This window comes from Choloepus didactylus, chromosome 14 (assembly GCF_015220235.1).
Source record: "Choloepus didactylus isolate mChoDid1 chromosome 14, mChoDid1.pri, whole genome shotgun sequence".
Classification (NCBI taxonomy): domain Eukaryota; kingdom Metazoa; phylum Chordata; class Mammalia; order Pilosa; family Megalonychidae; genus Choloepus; species Choloepus didactylus.
The window spans coordinates 65,871,030-65,892,595 of NC_051320.1; the positions used below are offsets into that span (position 1 = coordinate 65,871,030).

At 39.5% G+C, this 21,566-nt stretch overlaps 1 protein-coding gene across 7 annotated transcripts in view; it reads right to left on the reverse strand.

Annotated features, from left to right (window-relative positions):
• Positions 1–21,566, reverse strand: part of SYBU (syntabulin) — a 141,496-nt gene that overhangs the window by 29,562 nt on the left and 90,368 nt on the right. Inside the window, exon 1 of one of the 7 annotated variants that reach the window (XM_037802878.1) lies at positions 20,363–20,474. The exons of the other annotated variants lie outside the window; for them this stretch is intronic. Within the exon in view, the coding sequence (XP_037658806.1) occupies positions 20,363–20,390 (28 nt within the window). The 5' untranslated portion in view covers positions 20,391–20,474. Of the gene's footprint in view, positions 1–20,362; positions 20,475–21,566 lie in introns of those variants that run through there. 7 annotated transcript variants of the gene reach the window in all.

The following is a 21,566-nucleotide window of genomic DNA, read 5'->3' on the forward strand; positions in this document are numbered from 1 at the left end:
CCACCTTCTCTCAGTAATGGCTAGAAATGGCTTATTGTGTTCACACATTGTTCAAAGCGCTTTTCATGAATTGACTCATTTAATTCTCACGTCAAGCCTATGGAGTAGTTCCAATTGTTATTCCCACTTTACAGATGAGGGAAGGAGAGAACAGGTAACTTGTTCAATGTTACCGAGCTGGTAAGTGGTGAAGCTGGGATGAATTTCAGCTGCAAAAAAACACCATAATAATAATAAATACATCAAAATATGCCTTAAACACAAAGAAAGCACATCTGCATAGAGTTTCAGGAGTTAGGGGAAGGATTATTTTCTCCATAATTGTTTGCTTGCTTGCTCTTGCAAAGAGTATCCTGAAACCATTGAAAATTCATTTACAAACAATCTGGAGTAGGGGCCTGAAGATATCAACACTCTGGGGGGACTTCTGGGGAAGATGGCCAAGGAAGGAGCTCCAGGACTCAGTCCTCCCACCAAAACAACTATTAAATAGGTGGGAACTATCTGAAAAAACCATTTTAGAACTCCAGAGGCCAGAAGAACATGGTACAGCATCTGAGGAAGAGTAGGAGGAAGACACTGATGAATTACAGTAAAGATGTATAAACTGCTCACTCTACAAAGTAGTGGCTACTGGTGCCCATGCTCCATCTTGCAGCAGGCTGCTGCTAACAGAAAGGGACATAACAATCCTCTTCCCCAAGAACAGAGGTGTGCATGGCAATCACTGATCACAGCTTTTGATTAGCAAATTCGCAGTGCTTGGTCCCAGCTCTGAACAAAGATGTCAACCCTGCCCTGAACAAAGATGAACAAAGATGGCAGCAGCCATTGTTTTTACCTTCCCCAGACTGGGTGGAGGTGGTACAGATTTAAAGATGCAGGCCTTCCTCAGGGCTGTAGGGGAAAGTTAGCTGAAGGGCTGCATTTGCTGGGCAGGTCAGGAAAGCTCAGCTTTGGGGAGCCTTGAGAGAAGGTTTTGGTGCCCTTCCTGATCCCCTCCACAGAACACATTGGAGCCAGTCTGTGCCCCCTTCATGGGCCCCTGGCCCTGTCTTGGCTGACAAAGAACGAATTGGAAGAGTCTTCCCTGGGTGACACTCCTGGAATTTGCCCTCCAGGCAAAAGCAGTGTGAGAAAATAAAAAGGAGTGTAAAAAACTATTGAGACAGTCTGGGACAAAGGCCTGCTGGCTTCAGATACCCAGGAGAGGGGGGTTTGTCCCCAGAGGAACAGAGGGGACAGCCAAACTCCTGTAAACAGGGGAACTCCAAAACAACTAACAGGCAGAAGCCCAAGACAAGAAAGAGATCCAGCAAGACAGGGAAAATCCTGCACATTGCATTTGCCTTAGGCAGACCTTCCTGATGGGAGAGCTTATAGCTCAAGAAAATCACGGTCTTATCATCAGCTGGTTACAAAACCCGGAAACAGACATCCCAGGGAGTAAATCCCAGAGTTATCATTTATAATATTAAAATCTACAGTGCACAACCAAAGAGTACAAGAGAAACAAAGAAAGGAAATTGTGGCCTATCCAAAGGAAGAGGATAAAAATACAGATAACACCAATGAAAAGATGAGAATGTAGACATTCCGAACAAAGCTTTTAAAAAAATGATATAAAAATGCTTAAGGAGATGAAGGAAAATACCAAGAAAGAACTATAGGATATCAGGAAAACAATGAACAAACAATATAAGAGTCTAAGTAAAGCGACAGAAACTTTAAAAAAGAACCAAACTTGTGGGGAGTAAGAGCTATGGGGAGTTTTGGGTTATGATAACGGTTTAAAATTAAGAGTGATGATGACAGTACAACTAAGTGAGGATAATGTGAGACACTGCTTATTCTGGACAGAGTATATGCTATGTGATATCAGGGACCCCTACTTAGTGGGTCCAGCCCTTGATCTTGAGGCTTGCTCTTTTGGAACTTACTGCTGTAGGGGGAGGCTGAGCCTGTCTATGATTGTGCCCAAGGGTCACTTCTGATGTGGCCTTTCTCTCTCTAGGCCTAACTTTGCAAACAGATTCATTGCCCTCCCCACTGCATGGGACATGACTCCCAGGGGAGTGAGTATCCCTGGTGGTGTGGGACATGGCTCCCCAGAATGAGCCTGGCCATGGTACTGTGAGATTGGGAGTGCCTTCTTGATTAAGATGGGGAAGAGAAATGTAACAAAATGGGGTTTCAGGGGCTAGAAGATTTCAGAGTTGAGAGGCTATCATGGAGGTTACCCTTATGCAAGCTTCAGCAAGGTATTCCAAATGGCCACAGTATGCCATGCATAAATCCAAAGTAGCCCCGAGAAACCTGAAGAGTACCCAGGTCCCTATATGAGACTATAAAATTCCCACTAAGTTTTTTTTTTTTCCAGAAAAAACCTCTAGATTGTTCCTATGCCACATAAGTCCCCAAACCCAGAGTGAATAGCTTCTTCAAGAACTTCAACCAGCTGTATCCCCCTTCCCCATAATGTCAACACCCCTTTCCAGTAAGAACAAGATAGAGTGGTCACTGTTCAGATATACCTGAAGATTGAGACAGCGATCAAATGAGATGGAGGAGTAGCAACAGACAAAATATGATTTAACAAAGGATTGTGACTACTGAATAATTTATATAGACTTTTTTTTGTAGTTTCCAGTGTATTAGAACAGCTAGAAATAAATAACTGAAGTTGTGGAACTATAACCCATAAAATACTTTGAAATTTGCTTTGTAACTACTTGTTAAACTGTACTTTGAAAGTTATCATGTGAGTAGAAAGAAAAAATAAATATTAAAAGCCAAAACAGCCTAAGACAGCTAAGGGACACCATAAAGTGTACCAATATATGCATTATGGGGGTCCCAGAAGAAGAAGAGAAAGAGAGAGAGAAAGGGGCGGAAGAAATAATGTCAAGTAATAAGAGTCAAAGAAATAATGACAGAGAACTTCTTAAACTTAGTATAAGACATGAATATGCACATCCAAGAAGCTCAGAGAAGCTTCCTAGATGTGCACGATAAACAAGATAAACATGAAGAAAAATACACCCCATCATATATTGATGGCACTATCAAATGCAAAGGACAAGGAGAGTTTTGAAGCGGCAAGAGAAAAGCAGCATGTTACATACAAGGGAATCCCAATTAGATTGAGTGCCTATTTATCATTAGAAACCATGGAGGCAAGAAGGCAGTAGGTTGAAATACTGAAAGTTCTGAAGGAAAACAAATGACTGCCAAGAATTTTATATCCAGTGAGACTCTCTTTCAAAAATGAGGGAGAGATTAAGAATTCTCAGATAAACAAAAGTTGAGGGATTCACCACCACTTGACATGCTCAACAAGGACACTAGACAGTGGTTCAAAGCAGCATAAAGAAATAAAGACCTGCAGTAAAGGTAACCATTTGAGTAATTATAAATGCCAGTATTATTGTATTTTGTGGTATGGTATGTAACTCCGCTTCTTACTTCCTATAGGTGCTAATGTGAAAATGCATAATAAGTAATGATAAATATAGGTTTTTGGATATACAATATACAAAGATATAAGTGATGACAAGTGAAAAAAAATGGTGGGGGGGGCAGAGGGGTATAAGAAAAGTATATCTGTATGCTATTGAAGTTAAGTTGGTATCAAACCAAATATAATCGTTATATATTTAGGTTGTTAAATTTTAACCCTACGGTAACCTCAATGAAAACAGATGAAAAATATATCCAGATAGAAATGAGAAGGCACTCCATATGGTGCAACACAAGAAAGCAAATAAATACAAAACTAGGCTTTAATGGAAATGAGGTACAAAAAAGGTTTAAGACTCACAAAATAGAAAAATGGCAGAAGAAAGACCTTTACTACCAGTAGTGACTTTAAATGCAAATGGACTAAACTCTTCAGTCAAAATGCAGAGATTAGCAGAATGGATAAAAAAGCATGAGCCAAATATGTGCTGCTTGGAAGATATGTGCCGTCTGCAAGAGGCTCACCTTATAGTGAAAGATACCAGTAGGGTGACAGTGAAAGAAGGGAAAAATATATACCATGCAAGTAGTAACCAAAAGAGAGCTGGGATAAATATTGGATAAAATAGACTTTAATATTGGATAAAACAGACTTTAAGGAAAAAAGAGTTATGAGGGACAAAGATGGTGATTACACACCAACAAAGGGAATGAATCAAGAGGAAGATATGACAATTATAAATATATATGTACTTAACAGCAGAGCCCCAAAATATATGAAGCCAATACTGACAGATTTCAAGGGAGAAACTGACAGTTCTACATTAATAGTAGGAGATTTTAACACATCACTCTCAATAATGGATAGAAGATTTAGTCAGAAGACCAATAAGGATGTACAGGACTTGAATGATACACTAAACCAACTAGACCTAACAGACATATATAGAACACTGCACCCAACAAAAACAGTATACACATTCTTCTCAAGTGCACATGGATCATTCTCCAAGATAGAACACATTTTGAGTCACAAAACAATCCTCAATAAATTCAAAAATATTGAAATATACAATGTATATTCTCTGACCACAAAGGAATAAGGCTAGAAATCAATACAGGTGGAGAAAAGGAAAATTCATCAATATGTGGAAATTAAAAACAGCTCTTAAAAACCAATGAGTTAAAAGAGGAAATCAGAAGCAAAATTAGGAAATATCTTGAGGCAATTAAAATTAAAATACATCATACTAAAACTTAAGGGATGAGGTAAAGGAAGTGCTGATTGATAGGGAAATTTATAGCTCTAAATGCTTACATTAAAAAATAAGAAGGGCTTCAAATCAGAGACCTAATCTCAAAACTGGAAGCACAAAAATAAGAAAGGCAAACTAAACCCAAAGCAAGTAGAAGGAAGGAAATAACAAATATTAGAGTGGAGATAAATGAAATAGAAAATGAAAAAAATGATAGAATCAATGAAACCAAAAGTTGGTTCTTTGAAAAGATCAACAAAACTGACAGACCTTTAGCTAGACTGACAAAGAAAAAGAGAGAGAGGACACAAATAACGAAAATCAGAACTATAAAGGGGGACATCACTATCGACCTCACTGAAATAAAAAGGACTATAAGTGGACACTATGAACAACTGTATGCCAGTAAAGTAGATAACCTAGATGAAATGGACAAATTCTTAGAAACACACAAACTACCTACATTGACTCAAGAAGAAATAGATCACAACAAATCAATTACTAGTACAGTGATTGAATCAGTAATCAAAAACCTCCCAACAAAGTAAACTCCAGTCCCAGATGACTTCACAGAGGAATTCTGCCAAACATTCCAAGAAATATTAACTTCAATTCTGCACAAACCCTTCCAAAAAATTGAAGTAGAAGGAACACTTCCTACCTCATTCTATGAAGCCAACATCATCTTCAGACCAAAGATACTATAAGAAAACTAGAGACCAATGTCTCTTACGAATATAGATGTAAAAATTCTCAATAAAATACTAGTAAACAGACTCCAACAGCATATTAAAAGAATTATATGCTATAATCAAGTAGGATTTTTTTTAAATTTTTATTGGGATTGTTCAGATACCATACAATTATACAAAGATTCAAAGTGTACAATCAGTTGCCCCTGGTACCCTCATACAGCTGTGCATCCATCACCACACTTAATTTTTGTTCAATTTTAGAAACTTTTCATTACTCCAGAAAAGAAATAAAGTGAAAGATGAAAAAAAAAAAAAAAAAAAGAAAAGAAAAAGAAAAGGAAACTTGAATCCTCCCATATTCCTAACCAACCCTTCTCAATTGTTGACTCATAGTATTGGTATAGTACATTTGTTACTGTTTATGAAAGAATGCTGAAATATTACTAACTGTAGTATATAGTTTGCAATAGGTATACAGTTTTTCCCTATATGCCCTTCTATTATTAACTTCTAATTGTATTGTCATACATTTGTTCTGGTTCATGGAAGAGATTTCTAATATTTGTACAGTTAATCATGGACATTGCCTACCATAGGATTCAGTTTTATACATTCCCATCTTTTGACCTCCAGCTTTCCTTCTGGTGACATATATGACTCTGAGCTTCCCCTTTCCACCTCATTCACGCACCATTCAGCACTGTTAGTTATTCTCACATCTTGCTACCAACACCTCTGTTCATTTCCAAACATTTAAGTTCATCCTAATTGAACATTCTGCTCATACTAAGCAACCACTCCCCATTCTTTAGCCTTGTCCTATATCTTGGTACCTTATATTTCATGTCTCTGAGTTTACATATTATAATTAGTTCCTATCAGTGAGACCCTGCAATATTTGTGCTTATGTGTCTGGCTTATTTCACTCAATATATTGCCCTCGAGGTTTCGTCATCAACCCGTTTTTTTTTTTAGATGGTTTTGTTCACATGTCATACATTCCATCCTAAGTAAACAATCAATGGTTCTCTCTATGGTCACATATTTATGTGTTCACTACCTTTACCATTATCTATATAAGGGCATCTACATTTCTTCCACAAGACAGGAGGGAGAATCAAAGAAGGTAGAGAGGCAAAAGAAAAAGAAAAAAGAAAAAAGGAAAAAAAAATGACAGCTAGGAAGCAGCAAAAGGAAAGATAACCTTAAATCAAAGCAGAGTGAAGAGTCAGACACCACCACCAATGTCAAGAGTCTAACACGCCTCCCCTATGCCCCTGTTATCTGCATTTACCTTTGTATATCACCTTTGTTACATTAAAGGAAGCATAATACAATGATTCTATTAGTTACAGTCTCTAGTTTACGTTGATTGCATCCCTCCCCCAATGCCTTCCCATTTTGAACACCTTGCAAGGTTGACATTTGCTTGTTCTCCCTCGTAAAAGAACAAATTTGTACATTTTATCACAATTGTTGAACACTCTCGATTTCACCAAGTTACACAGTCCCAATCTTTATCTTTCCTCCTTTCTTCTGGTGTCTCACATGCTCCCAACCTTCCTCTCTCAACCGTATTCATAGTTATCTTTGTTCAGTGTACTTACATGCCGTGCTACCATCTCCCAAAATTGTGTCCCAAACCATGCACTCCTGTCTTCTATCTCTCTGTAGTGCTCCCTTTAATATTTCCTGTAGGGCAGCTGTCTTGTTCACAAAGTCTTTCATTGTCTGTTGGTCTGAAAATATTTTGAGCTCTCCCTCATATTTGAAGGACAGCTTTGCTGGATATAGGATTCTTGGTTGGTGGTTTTTCTCTTTCAATATCTTAAATATATAACACCACTTCCTTCTTGCCTCCATGGTTTCTGCTGAGAGATCCGCACATAGTCTTATTAAGCTTCCTTTGTATGTAATGGATCGCTTTTTTCTTGCTGCTTTCAGGATTCTCTCTTTGTCTTTGACATTTGATAATCTGATTATTAAGTGTCTTGGGGCAGGCCTATTCAGATCTATTCTGTTTGGAGTACGCTGCGCTTCTTGGATCTGTAATTTTATGTCTTTCATAAGAGATGGGAAATTTTCATTGATTATTTCCTCTATTAGTGCTTCTGCCCCTTTTCCCTTCTCTTCTCCTTCTGGGACACCAATGATACGTACATTCTTGTACTTTCTTTTGTCCTTAAGTTCCCGGAGACGTTGCTCATATGTTTTCATTCTTTTCTGCATCTGCTCCTTTGCATGTAGGCTTTCAGGTATTTTGTTCTCCAGTTCCTGAGTGTTTTCTTCTGCCTCTTGAGATCTGCTGTTGTATGTTTCCACGTGTCTTTCGTCTCTTGTGTTATGCCTTTCATTTCCATAGATTCTGCTAGTTGTTTTTTTGAACTTTCGATTTCTGCCTTACGCATGCCCAGTGTTTTCTTTATAGCCTTTATCTCTTTTGCCAAATATTCTCTAAACTTTTTGAATTGATTTAGCATTAGTTGTTTAAATTCCTGTATCTCAGTTGAAGTGTACGTTTGTTCCTTTGACTAGGCCATGACTTTGTTTTTCTTAGTGTAGTTTGTAGTTTTCTGTTGTCTAGGCATCTGACCTCCTAGGCCACCCCAGTCAGGTTTTCCCAGATGAGAACAGGCTCAGGTCACAGAAGGAGGGAATATTCAGTATTTGGTTTCCCTGATGGTTTTTCTTAGAGGATTGACACACCTGCTTTTCTGCCTGGCAGGTGCACCTGTCAGCCTGTCACCGGCTGAGGTAAGAAGGTGTAGCCTGTGGCTCTCCATCCCTAGGCTTTGGGGTCTGGTTCCAGTAAGGCAGGCAGTAGAGCTGGGCCCCTCCCTTTCCTCTTGGGAAGCTATGCCCTCTCCAGAGAGATCATCTGCATATCAATAAGTTCTTTGCTTCTCTGACTCGGCTGGTCAAAGTGCTGCAATTTTAAAATGGCTGAGGCTTTGTTTACTGCAAAGCACTGAGGGCTGAAAACAGCTGAGGCTTCCTCCACAGAGAGAGAAAGGGACAGAAAGCTCCCAGATTCACCCATCAGCCAGAGATAGCACCCAATCCTCTGGGCTCCCTGTCCTGAGACAGCTATGTCCCCTGACTCTCCCAAGGTCAGTTGTCACCAAAAGCCTCTGTCTGCTTGTTGGGGATTCGCTGTCTGTATTGAGCAGTTAACATTAAAACCCCAGTTGGAGCTGGGCTGAGAGAGTACTGCTCTCTAGCACTGTGAGGCTTCCGTGAGGGAGGGGCTCTCAGCTCTCAGCACAGGTCCGCAGTTTTTACTTACAGATTTTATGCTGTGATCTCGGGCATTCCTCCCAATTCAGGTTGGTGTATGATGAGTGGACAGTCACGTTTGTCTCCCCGCAGTTATTCCAGGTTATTTACCAGTTTTTTTAATCATTTATGAATTGTTCCAGGGGGGACTAACAGTCTTCCACTCCTCTCTATGCTGCCATCTTAGCTCTGCCTTTGAAGTGGGATTTATCCCTGCTATGCAAGGTTGGTTTGACATTAGAAAATCAATTAATGTGATACACCACATTAACACAATGAACAACAGAAACAAAAAAAAAAAAACCCACATGATCATCTCAATCGATGGAGAAAAGGCATTTGACAAAACACACACCCTTTCTTGATAAGAACACTTAGTACACTAGTAATAGAAGGAAACTTCCTCAACACGATAAAGGGCATATATGAAAAACCCACAGCTAACATCCTACTTAATGGTGAAAGACTGAAAGCTTTCCCTCTAAGAACAGGAACAAGGTAAGGATGCCCACCATCACCACTGTTATTCAACATTGTACTGCAAGTTCTTGCCAGAACAATTAGGCAAGAAAAGAAATAAAAGGCATCCAGACTAGAAACAAAGAAGTAAAATCTTCCCTACTTGCAGATGATATGAACTTACATAAAGAAAACCTTGAAAAATCCACAACAAAGCTCCTAGAGCTAATAAATGGATTCAGCAAAGCAGAAGGATACAAGATCGACACCCTCAAATCAGTTGTGTTTCTATATATAAGCAATGAACAATTAGAAGAAGAAATCAAGAAAAATTTCCATTCACAATAGCAACTAAAAGAATCAAATATCTAGGAATAAATCTAACCAAGGATATAAAGGAGTTGTACATAGAGTGCTATAAAACATTGCTAAAAGAAATAAGAGAAGACCTAAATAATTGGAAGGCTATTCCATGTTCATGGATTGGATGACTATCATTAAGATGTCAACTACCCAAAGCAATTTATAGATTCAATGCAATCCCAATAAAAATTCCAGCAACGTTTTTTTGCAGAAATGGAAACGGTAATCATCAAATTTATATGAAAGGGTATGGGTCCCCGAATAACTAAAGCCATCTTGAAAAAAAAAACAATGAAGTAGGAGGACTCACACTTCACAATTAAAAGATACTAAGAAGCCACAGTAGTCAAACAGCACGGTACTGGCACAAGGACAGACATAGACCAACAGAACAGAATTGAGACCTCAGAAATTAACCCTCACATTGATGGCCAACTGATTTTTGACAAAGTGGCAAAAGAACAGAGTCTCAACAAATGCTGCTGGGAAAACTGAATCTCTATTTGCTAAAAAAAAAGGAGGACACCCCCCACCCCCACCTCACAACATATACAAAACTCAACTCAAAATGGATCAAAGACCTAAATATAAGGGCTAGAACTATCAAACTCCTAGAAGAAAATGCAGGACATTATGTTGGGCAATGGTTTCTTAGACTTTACACCCAAAGCCCAAGCAACAAAAGAAAAAATAGATAAATAGCACCTCGGCAAAATAAAAATCTTTTGTTCTTCAAAGGAACTTATCTTGAAAGTAAAAAGATAACTGACAAAATGGGAAAAAAATATTTGGAAACCACATATCTGATAAAGGATTAATATCCAATACATAAAGAAATCCTTCAACTTAACCAAAAGACAAACAATCCAATTTCAAAAAATGGACAAAAGACTTGAACAGACTTTGCTCCAAAGATAGGTAATGGCCAGAAAGCACATGAAAAGATGTGCAACATCATTAGCCATCAGGGAGATGCAAACCAAAACCACAATGAGATACCATTTCATACCTATTAGAATGGCTACTATTTACAAAATGGAAATAACAAGTGTTGTAGAGGATACGGAGAAATAGGAACACTCATTCATTGCTGGTGGCAATATAAAGTGGTGCTGCTACTGTGGAAGACATTTTGGCAGTTCCAAGAAAGCTAAGTGTAGAACTAGCATATAACCTGGCAATCCCACTACTAGGTATGCACCCCAAATAATTGAAAGCAGGGGCTCAAACAGATATTTGCACACTGATGTTCAAAGCAGCATTATTCACACTTGCTAAAATATGGAAGCAACCCAAGTGTATATCAATCAATGAACGGATAAATAAAATGTGGTATATACCCACAATGGAATATTAATCAGCTGTAAAAAGGAATGGAGTCCTGACACATGCGACAACAAGATGAAACTTGAAAGACATCAAGTTGAATAAAATAAGCTACACACTAAAGAACAAATATTCTATGACCTCACTGATTTGAAACAATTTAGAGTAAGCAAACTCATAGAGTCAGAATCTAGAATACAGGTCACCAGGGGACAGGGAATGAGAAGTTAAAGCTTAAAATGTACAGGGTTACTATTTTGGAATGATGGAAATGTTTGAAAATGGAAGGTGGTGATGGTAGCATAACATTGTGAATGCAATTAACTACACTGAAATATATATCTGAATATGATTAAAAGGGGAAATGTTAGATTGTATATATGGTAACAATTCTAAAAATCCATGGAACTACACTATACAGTGAACCCTGAGTTAATAATGGACTTTAATTAATAGTATTATTATAAAAATGTGCTATTATCAATTATAACAAATCTTCCACCCCAATGCAAGATGTTAGGTGGTGGGTGGTATATGGGGATTTTGTATTTTATGCATATTGTTCTGTAAACCCACAACTTCTCTAAACAGGGAAAAAAACATCAACACTCTGCTCTGTATCTCTAATGTTGTAGTTTCTGGGATGCTCAAGCAGGTTAAACAAAGGGAATTTATTTGCTTGTGGCTTTGAGGCTAAAAGAAAAACTAATCAAGTCCTCGTCAAATCGATACTTTCTTCCTACAGACTGGCATTCAGGGGCTGGCTTCCATGATCCTTGTCTCAGCTTTTCTGTCACATGGCAGACATATGTCAGCATCTCCTGTTCTCTCCCTTCTCTTCAGAGTTCCACTGATGTTCAGCTTCCGGCTGCTTCCTCTGTGGTTTTCTGTGTGTCTAAATTTCATTCTCTTATAAATTACTCCAGTAAGAGGATTAAGACCTACCCTGATTGAGCTGGGCCTCACCTTAACTGAAGTCACCTCATCAAAGCATCCTACTTATAGCAGGTTCACACCCACAAGAATATTTTTCTGGGGTACATACAGCTTCAAACCAGCACACCTTACCAGAGAGCAAACAACTGACAAAAGCAGACCAAACTAGCTTCTTTTTAAACTCAGTTTGGAGGGCTCAGCCATTCACCCATTTTCAACAAAGATAATAGGACTATGTCTTCATTGTTAAATGAAAAGGTAAGTTATGAATACAGTTTAAAGAATATTGCCACCACACAGATGGGGGCTTTCGTGGGGTGGTCTGAGGACCACTTGCATCAGTTTCACCTGGACTAACTGATAAAAATGCAGACTCTTGATCTACTGACTGAAATTTCTCTGGGTCAATCCATAATCCACATTTTACAAATTACTCAAGTGATTTTATGCACACTTTCAACAATGCATGATACATGTTTCAATTTTTTTTAATTACCAAATCTGTCTGTTTAAATACTCAGTCATCTGTCTGTTTCTTCCCAACTTGAACGCCCCACCTCAGGCCACGGTAGTTTCTTGCCTGGATTTACTGTAACAGCTACACACTGTGTCTCAGCTGCTCCTGGCTGCTTGCCGTGGGCCTAGCAGTACTCCATCTTTCACACTCCTCCAAAGTGTATATCTCATTAGGTGACTGTTCTGTTGAGACCCTTCAAGGGCACCCCAAAACCTTAAGATAAAGTCCAGACTCCAAGCCTTTCATAATCTCTTTAGCCTGCCCATACCCCACCCCTAGCTAGCAGATCAGCTCACCTTTTCCTGAAGGCAGTACACTACCCTCTAGACTTCTAGCTTTCACATGCTGTGGCCTCTACTTGGATTATTTTCCCGACTCTGTTCACCTGGATAACTATTGTTCTTCAGGTTTCAGTTAAGCCTCGACCTTCACTTCCTTCAGAAAGAGGATTAGTGCCTCTTCTTTATGCTCTTACCCCACCTAGAACTTAATAAGCATTTATTACATTGCGCTGCAATTGCCTGTTTGCTTTTATGCCTTTCCAGGTATACCACATGATGAACATTGTTCATCAATGTAACCGAATGCCTAGTGTAGGGCTTAGCACACAGTAGGAGCTTTTTCCCTGAGGGGGGTTCCACCCTCCTCTGCATTCAGCAGTGGCTCCTGGAAAGGCTCAATGCCGAGTTATGTTCCTTTTTCTCCCACTCGCTCCTTTAGATTGGGTTGACAGCCTGGTGTTATTTATAATTAGGATAAAAATATTCCCTCCACTACTATCTCTACCTCATATGCCCCAAATTTCTTAATACTTAACTTTTCAGCTCAGGATCCTAGCATGCAAAAAAAAAAAACAAAAAAAAAAAAACAAAAACATGCAGACTGGGAACAACTCTGTCTTGTTCATGACTGTGACCCTAGAGCCAAGTAGAGTGCCTGGCTCAGAAGAATACTCACCAAATGAGGGAAGAAAGGTACTGAAAAAAAAGCTTACAGATACAACTGTGGAATTTCTACCACTAATTTTTGAGAAATGACAAAGGAAGAAAGGTTCTAGCAAGTTGGAGATGGACAAAATGTATGCAGGTTATCAAAACAGGGAAAATGATGAATTCTGAAAATCATGAACTGCTAAGTTTGGTATGGATCTCCAGCAAAATTGTAGGAAAGGTCTCTTACTAAGGCAAGTAGGGGCCAGCAAGAGTTCACTGAGAATCAGATACAAAAAACAATTCTCACTTCCTCTTCTGACACAGCTGTGACTGGGGGTTGTCACATTAATTAGGTATCTGGAATTCAGTAATACATTTAGCAAAAACACTTAGGATACTTCATGAAGGTTGACATGCATGCACTGGATGAGAGCACAGTTCAGTACCCAATGGATGCTGACTAACAGATTGCCTGTCAACCTTGAGGGAAATCTCTAGTAACTGTCACCTGGCTCTGTCCTTGCCCTTTTCCTATTTAACATGCTTTATTAACGACATGAATGAAAACGCGGAAGGCATGGTGTTGGTGGCAGATGACAACCTTGAAGGGATAACTAACACACTGAATGACGGAGTCAGATAATAATGTTACTACCCACTGCATAATAAAGCCTACTCTGCCAAGAACTCTGCATGTGTTACCTCCTTTAATCCTCCCAAAGACATACAGGGTGCAGATGAGGAAACTGAGGTTCTCAGTGGTGATAGGATTTGCCCCAAGTTGCAGAGCTAATAAATGGCAGAGCTAGTTTGTCTGACTCCAGATTCTGCTTTCTTCTTTGTCTATTTTGTTTGGTACCTTGTGATCAGAATTCACAAAGAATTGAAGACCAAGATGATTAAATTCAACTTAGTCCATTTCAAATAAGTGCAATACAGAGAGACAGGGAACTAAGGGAACACAGAGGAGGAAAAAATACTCTTAGCTGGGGTGAGGGAAGAGGGCAGAGAAATACATCACAGAAGAGATGCCACCTGAGATGGGCCCTGAACGACAGAGAGAATATGAACGAGATTTGAGGGGGCAGGGCTGAGAGAGTAGACCTTAGGTGGAAGGGATAAAAAATGCAGGGAATATCTGGAATACACTGGGATACTGGTTTGGCTGGGGTATGGTGATCAGCTGGGAAAATAGAACCAAAAAGGTGAGTTGTAACCAAAGAGCTGAAGACTTAAAAGCTATGCTAAGGGCATGTACTCTGAAGGCAAAAGGGAGCCAGGGCGTGTTTTGAAGGTGGTGGTAATATGAACAGAGATGCTTTATGAAGGTACTCTGGCGGCAATATTTGGAGGAGAGACTGGAGGCTGGAAGGCAATTTATGTGATTCTTTGAGGTAGGAGATGGCCGTAAGGTCAGGAGTGAGAGCCCTGGCCTTGGAGTCCCTTTCCACATAGCTCCAAGGTTCCCAAAATTAACTGCATAGGTTCTAAATGGTTTAAAATTCCAGGTGAACAAAAGGATTTAAAACAAGAAAAGCATAAAGTAAGTTAAACATTAACACCTTTATCTTATGTTATATGCTTGACTGCAGGGCTACTGACATAAATGATCAAATGGAGATATGCACCTTGGATGCAAGACCAAAGGGGAAAAACAGACCGGAATTGTATCAATCCAGTGAAAGGAAAAATGCCTTTCACATTGTCGGTAAATATACGAAAATTTGAATACTCTTAACAGAATTGGTTGAAATACTCTTAGATCAATGCTAGACTGACCACTGTGTAATCTTTAATGCAAATATTTTTTATTTGCAAGAACAAAGTCAATAAAACAAATATGCTGGGTAAACTCTGGCAATTTCTGGCATCTGAAAAGGGTGTGAGAACAAAAACAAACAGAGAAATAGAAGGCCTAGTGGGGTTGTTTTAATTCAGACATGTTCAAGGAACTAAAGTAAGGAGGGGAACAGGGATACTAAAGTCACATATAAATGTTTCCAGAAGGCCTGGCCGCACACCTGCGAGAATTCTGAATCAGGGGTTGGGCTCTGAGGAAAGCAGGTGAGAGGCAGGGGGGAAGAGCTCCCGTCCTGGGACACCTGTTCAAGGTGCACGAAGGCCAGCACCTGCCTGGGGGAGGGGACATGCACCTGGGACAATGTGCTCTCATTTGCAACCATGGCACGCTGGCAAGAGGCAAGGTGTTCCATAGTCAGCTGTGGTATTTCAACTCACATCCATGCCTATCAGCTGAAAATAATCTGAACAATCAAGTTTCTGGACAAAATGTTTTTGAATGCCCCTCTCCCAACCTCCCACCCCCACAAAGTTCTCTACTTATTCTTGTGTGGCTTATAGCACTTAACAAGAGGGACATGCACTCACGATTAAATTATGCTCTGCACACAAATTATGCTCTGCGTTTCCATGGCATCATTTAATGGAACCTTCCCCAGGATCTCAACCCTCAGAGAAGTCTGGCACTGAGCACACTCTCCCAGGCCAACCCTTTACTTGCCCAGCTACTCTGCCCCGCCCCCTGCACAAGTTAACTTTTAAATTCAAGAGTACTCAATGTTCTCTACTTCTACTTCCACTCCTCCTCTCCCTGCATCTCCCCACCCCACCTGCAGTGTTCTAAGAAAAACCAAAGCAGACGATTATAAAAAAAAAAAAAAAATTAAGGCCACTCTCTTTTGGACCCCCACAGTGTTTGTGTGGCAGTAAACAGGAGAGAACCAGTAGGCTTTGGAAATGGTAGTGTGAAAATACCCTCAAAAGATTAAACAGGATGTGACTAATTTCTGTAGCTTAAGTCTACAAACAACCCAAAGGAACAAAACTAACAAGGCTCGAGAGGAACAAACCCATTAACATTGAAATCCAATATCTGCTCTGGCATTCAGAACCCCAGAAATTTCTTCTAGGCTCTGGGGCATCTCTATTCATTCACAATTATCTGTTGGGGACCTACTAAGTTCTAGGCACTGAGCTCATCATGGGGAGCACAAGGGTGAAGAAACACGGCTCCAGGACCTTTTATCTGTAACATATGTTTAGGGACACATACCTAAGGGAATAAAATTATTTTTAAAAAGTGCAAAAAAAAAGATAAAATACACACTTCAATATAGTGGCTACGTCTTAGGGGAGGCAGAAAATGCGATCTGGGAGGAGCACACACAGGCAGCTTCATTGGTAGAATTTCTTAAAGTGGAAAGGTGGGATCATATGTGTTTACCTTATTATACTTTAGGGCTTAAGTATATGTCATATATATTCTTTTCATGCACCACATTATTATAGATAATATTTAAAAGGAAAAAGGAAGCAACAAAATGAATTGAAAATGAAAGATAAAATGACAGAAAGAAAGGAAAGAAGGAAGGGAGGGAGGGAAGAGGAAAAGGGGAAGGGAGGGAGTAGGGATGGAAAAAACATGATCCTTGTCCTAAGGCCTCACATCCTAGTAAAGAGCCATCTAAAAAATAATTCAGTATAATGTGATCATATAACAACAGAATTAAACAAACAAACAAACAAACAAAAAACCTCTAAGGGAGTACACAGTATTTAAGTTCACAACAATGGCATATGTAATTCAGCTCCCCAAGAGTCTCTGCACTTAAACACCCAGTTTTGCCTTTTGTGTCAATACAGCATTACTTCTCTTGGGCTATCTGTCCCTCCTCTGTGCACCTTGGACCCTTACTTAACCCAGAAACACGTAACATATGGACAGAGATCCCCTTGGGAATCATGCCTTGCTCACTGCTAGGTACACAGTAGACAGTCAACAAATATTAGTGTAATGAACACTGACATCATTACTGGGTTCAGTTCTGTTAAATGACGCTGAGACTGAAGAAAAGAGGAAGAGCGGAAATGCTAAGTTACAGAATCCTAGCGAAAGCTCAAGAACTTGCAGCTTCGTATGGACAAAACCCCTTTACTGTCCCTGGTCACTGGGCTTGGCAGTATACAAGATGGTGCAACCTGAAGATCCTAAACCATTGTTCTGCGTGCATCATGCTTCTCAGCCTGTGGCTTGTACCCTTCACTTCTTCCACTATGATGGTAGAAGCACTGGATGTCAGGCAGGAACCCAGTATCAGGTTCAGGCACAAGAACAGTCAGGCCTGCCACTAGTCTCAGCAGGAATCAGATCTTCCTGGCAGAGGCTTGTAGAGCCTTCCTATCTCAGCCACGGGGTGAGTATAAGAAGCCAAATATACAAGGAATCTGGTGTCCCTGAATAATGTTGCAGCCATACAAGACACCCCTTCCTCTGAAATTGCCACAAACTCTCCCTAACAAAAAAGGATTCAGGAAAAAAAACCCTGAGATCTCAAAATGCTCCCCAAATGTCAACAAAAGGACAACTCGTGACAGCAGCACCAATTTCTGAACAAACACTTGACAACTAATGCACCATCAGAGCATGAGCATGCATGACTGATAACAATGGAAAACAAAGCAGGGCATTATTTTGGTTTCAGACCAGAATATAAATAAAAGGTCATCATGCCAGTGGGGATGTTGCTAAGGATTTAGTTTTTGAACCATTTCGATAGAAGGCTCTTTCAGCTAGATCATCTGAGTGATAATGCATCTGAGATCATGTTTAACAAAACATATTTAGTGTATATGGACATACATTGATTCCAAGTTCCCAACTTCTAGAGGCCTCTTTTTAAACCACACCATATAAATAAATGTTCCCTCTTTTTTTCATTCAAGTGAGTTGGTTTAGTCCTTGTTGCACATGCCACGTTCTTTCCAGGGCAAACAGATGGAAGGAAGAAAACATGCCAGAAAGAAGAAACGGAAAATGAAAATGACATTAAAATAAAAATAAAACTGCAACGTATAATCTGGGTCAACTCCTCATGCGTTTTAAAGGCAGCATCAGCAGGCTCTGCACATATTGGCGTCAGTTTTATATTTTTCTTGGCTCAGCTGTCACACAAGATTAGTGCAAAAGGAAAAATCCCAGCATGGAGTCTATTTTTATACAGATTAATCAATCATTTTCCTTCTCTTCCTCTTCCATCCTTCCTCAAACTTTCAACTTCATGAAATTACTCTTTCGTCAAAATATGACATTTGCTGCACTCTGAACTAAAGTGGAAATCCATTCAGGAAAGGAAGTGAGATTAAAATTAACTCAAACCTAGATTTAAATTGCTACATTTTTAATTCAAGTTACAAATATGAATTAGTCTTATGCCATGGCCTAGCCCCTTTTATCCCACATATCCACTGTATCATCCTATATACTATTGTGTTACTGGCAGCAAAATTAATTGGCAAACGTGTCATTATATACAAGTAGAGCCATTTGCAAAGCATAAAGCCACATATTTGAAAGCAAAACAAGACTGTATATCCCACTTTTTGTCAGCTACACTTTTGTGTACATTGAATCCCATAATTCCCAGAAGTCTAATTCTTTGTAAGCATCTGATAGGAAATCTGATAGGCTGAATGGAATGGAACTGAAGATTTGTTCAAGTTATTAGCTTCAGCCTCCCTTGACTAGCAGGCATTGCAGTAATGATGAACAAGATGTTTACAGTAATAAAACAATAGTAGCTAACACTTATGGCATACCATGTGCCACTGATTATGTCACTGAATTTTTTAAAGCAGCCTATGCGATAGGTACATATATTATCTTCACTTTACAAATGAAAAAGCAAAGTTTTACAGAGGAGGTTATTTTGAGGTATAACGAAATCCCATTTGGTTTTCTCTACAGTAGAATTCACTGCAGATACATTCAGAAAGGGAAATGGGCTTTATACTACTACTGAGGTGAAAGACTTTGAGGAAAGTATTAGCAATGTTGTTCCCAGGGCTCTCAAACCATGTGTGATCTCTACAGAGTTCATTATGCACCCACATGCATCTCCTGATGGGAATTATATTTAAAAAGTACTAACTCAATGACCTAAAGCTTGACCCAAGTGACAAAGTCAGAGACAGAGCAATCATTGGTATATTCACATTCTCAAAAGGTAGTACCCTTTCCCCATAATGGGCAATTAAAATTGAGCCGTGGCTAAAAGCTGGGGAAAATAACATCAGACTGGCTGTCCTTTGCCTGAATGGTCACCAGTACATAAAATAAAAGTAATTCAGTCTAGCAAAATGTGCTGTGCTCGATCTTGTATATGATATTCAAACAACTGTCTCATACCAGTTTAATACATGCTTCCTTTTTTAAAAAAGAATGGCTAGATACCAGCTATCTACTTTGGACAGTCTAAAAATCTTAATTTTATGCAATTTTAGAGTTACTGAAATTGAGTTGGGGTTACCATATATACAGCCTTTCTTTTGTTTCTACTAATGAAATTTTAGCACCATTGGCATTCATCACTTGCCCAGCAGATGAAAAAGATGACTCATGGGTTTTACAACATTGCAAACCAACTCTCACGCTCTTAGAATGTACAGTAAAGAGGAAGTGTTAGAGCAAATTAGTTAATAAAAATAAAAATCTTCCATGCCCCAATTCCATGGACATGAAGAGCTTCAGAATTTCTTATTTTGTTGTCATGTGAGAAAAGTAAATTAAAACTAGTCAGACAGATGTGCTCTGAATAATTTTCATGGTGAACTGGCAGTCATGGGTATTCTTTTTCTTAACCACATATGAGCAGGCTACCTCTTGATAACAAATACATCGCATCTCAGCCTCCACAGAGGCCCACTGCAAACTAGGTGCAGGGCCAATGATCATTAATTGTGGCTGCGCTCAGCTATTCCCACAGCACATCACTGGGTAAGACTAGGCTGTGCATTACCAGTGCAACAAACAGTGCTCACAGTTAGAAGGGCATTCTAAAATGCAAGTGTCGCCTATGCTCAATCCCTTTCATGTGGGCTTTAGATTACACAAACAGACTCACAAATGACAGGTGGTATTTAAATATGTATGTGTGTGAGTGTGTGTGTATATTTTAAAAAGTTTAGTTACAGGCTCTGTATTCAGAATATCTGAAAGGTGGAGTTGGAAACTTGTTTTAAGGCTACATTTTTATCTGACCACAACTAACTCTGCACACATACAAAAGGAGCATATACTCTGCGAACCAATATAATTATTTACTTACTGTGACTAATACTACTCACTTAGAAGGTAAGCTCCGTAGACTTTCATGGCAAACACTGCCTCTGCAAACAGCCTCCCTCCACAGGCTGGAGTTATGTCTTTTGCAGAAACACAGTGTGTGCAGTTTCTCTCTCAGTGGAATACAGACTCAGAGTGGGGTATCCATGGAGACCAAGGCCTCTTGCTTGTGCAGGGCAAGGAAGTTACTTTGCTGGGCACCATAGCAACAGGAGGCAGAGGAAAAGCCAACCTATCAGGGAAGAGCATGGGAGCTTCTCTCTGATGACTGCAGAATTTCAAACGAAACCATCGCCCTCATGAATGGATCCAAAGCATTTGAAGAAATACCAAACTGTCAAATAGAAGCAAATGCCTACACAATAGTCAAGGGTAATCCTTTGATGATGCTGGAGCAAAACACTAAGCATCTTTCTATGATTTTAACATCCCAATGGGCAAGGAGTAAATTCTATCAAAACCCCACACATTCCTAAATTCAATGGCAAGCATGTGACATTTTAAGGAAAATGTTTGGTATACTCCATGAAGTCCAGCTATTTAAATATGTGAGGCACTACTAAGCACTGCCTGGGAGAGAGGATCAGGAGAGAGGGATACTTCTGAAGGGAGAAAATGGAAGCTAGGGCTCTCTGGGACAACAGCTGGCATATCCCTTCCAAATAAGAGTTTGTTCAGCATGAACATGCTTATTAAGCTTCCCTCAAAGCCCTCCTTTGTGTAAGAACAATGCTTACTAAGAAGTCATCTGTGATAAAATAGAACCAAGTAGAGGAGATGGTGAGTGGACGTACAAGTGCATTAAGATCGTACTGTTTTTGGACTTTTCTCCCTTCTCATATTATAACCAGAATGACAGCAACCATTTGCATTCCAGGCAAATACGTTACTATAAACATGGCCTCCTGCCAAATGCTGACACCAATTTTTGCAAAGACACAGGGTGTGCATGTTTACCTCTCAGTGTGTGTGGTTTTTACATCATTCATTTTATACTTAGCTATATACCCAATACCTTTCATGACCCTCAGAGCAAACTGAAAAAGGTACGTGTTAATTATTCCCCATATTATAGTTGAGGGAAAGAAAACATTTCCTTATGTTACAAAAGAAACTCCTCCTTGCCTCCAACTTCCTTTCCCCCCAACATTTGCAGGTGAACTGGTAACCCTACTTCAATGACTCAATATAAGGTGAGTTACCACC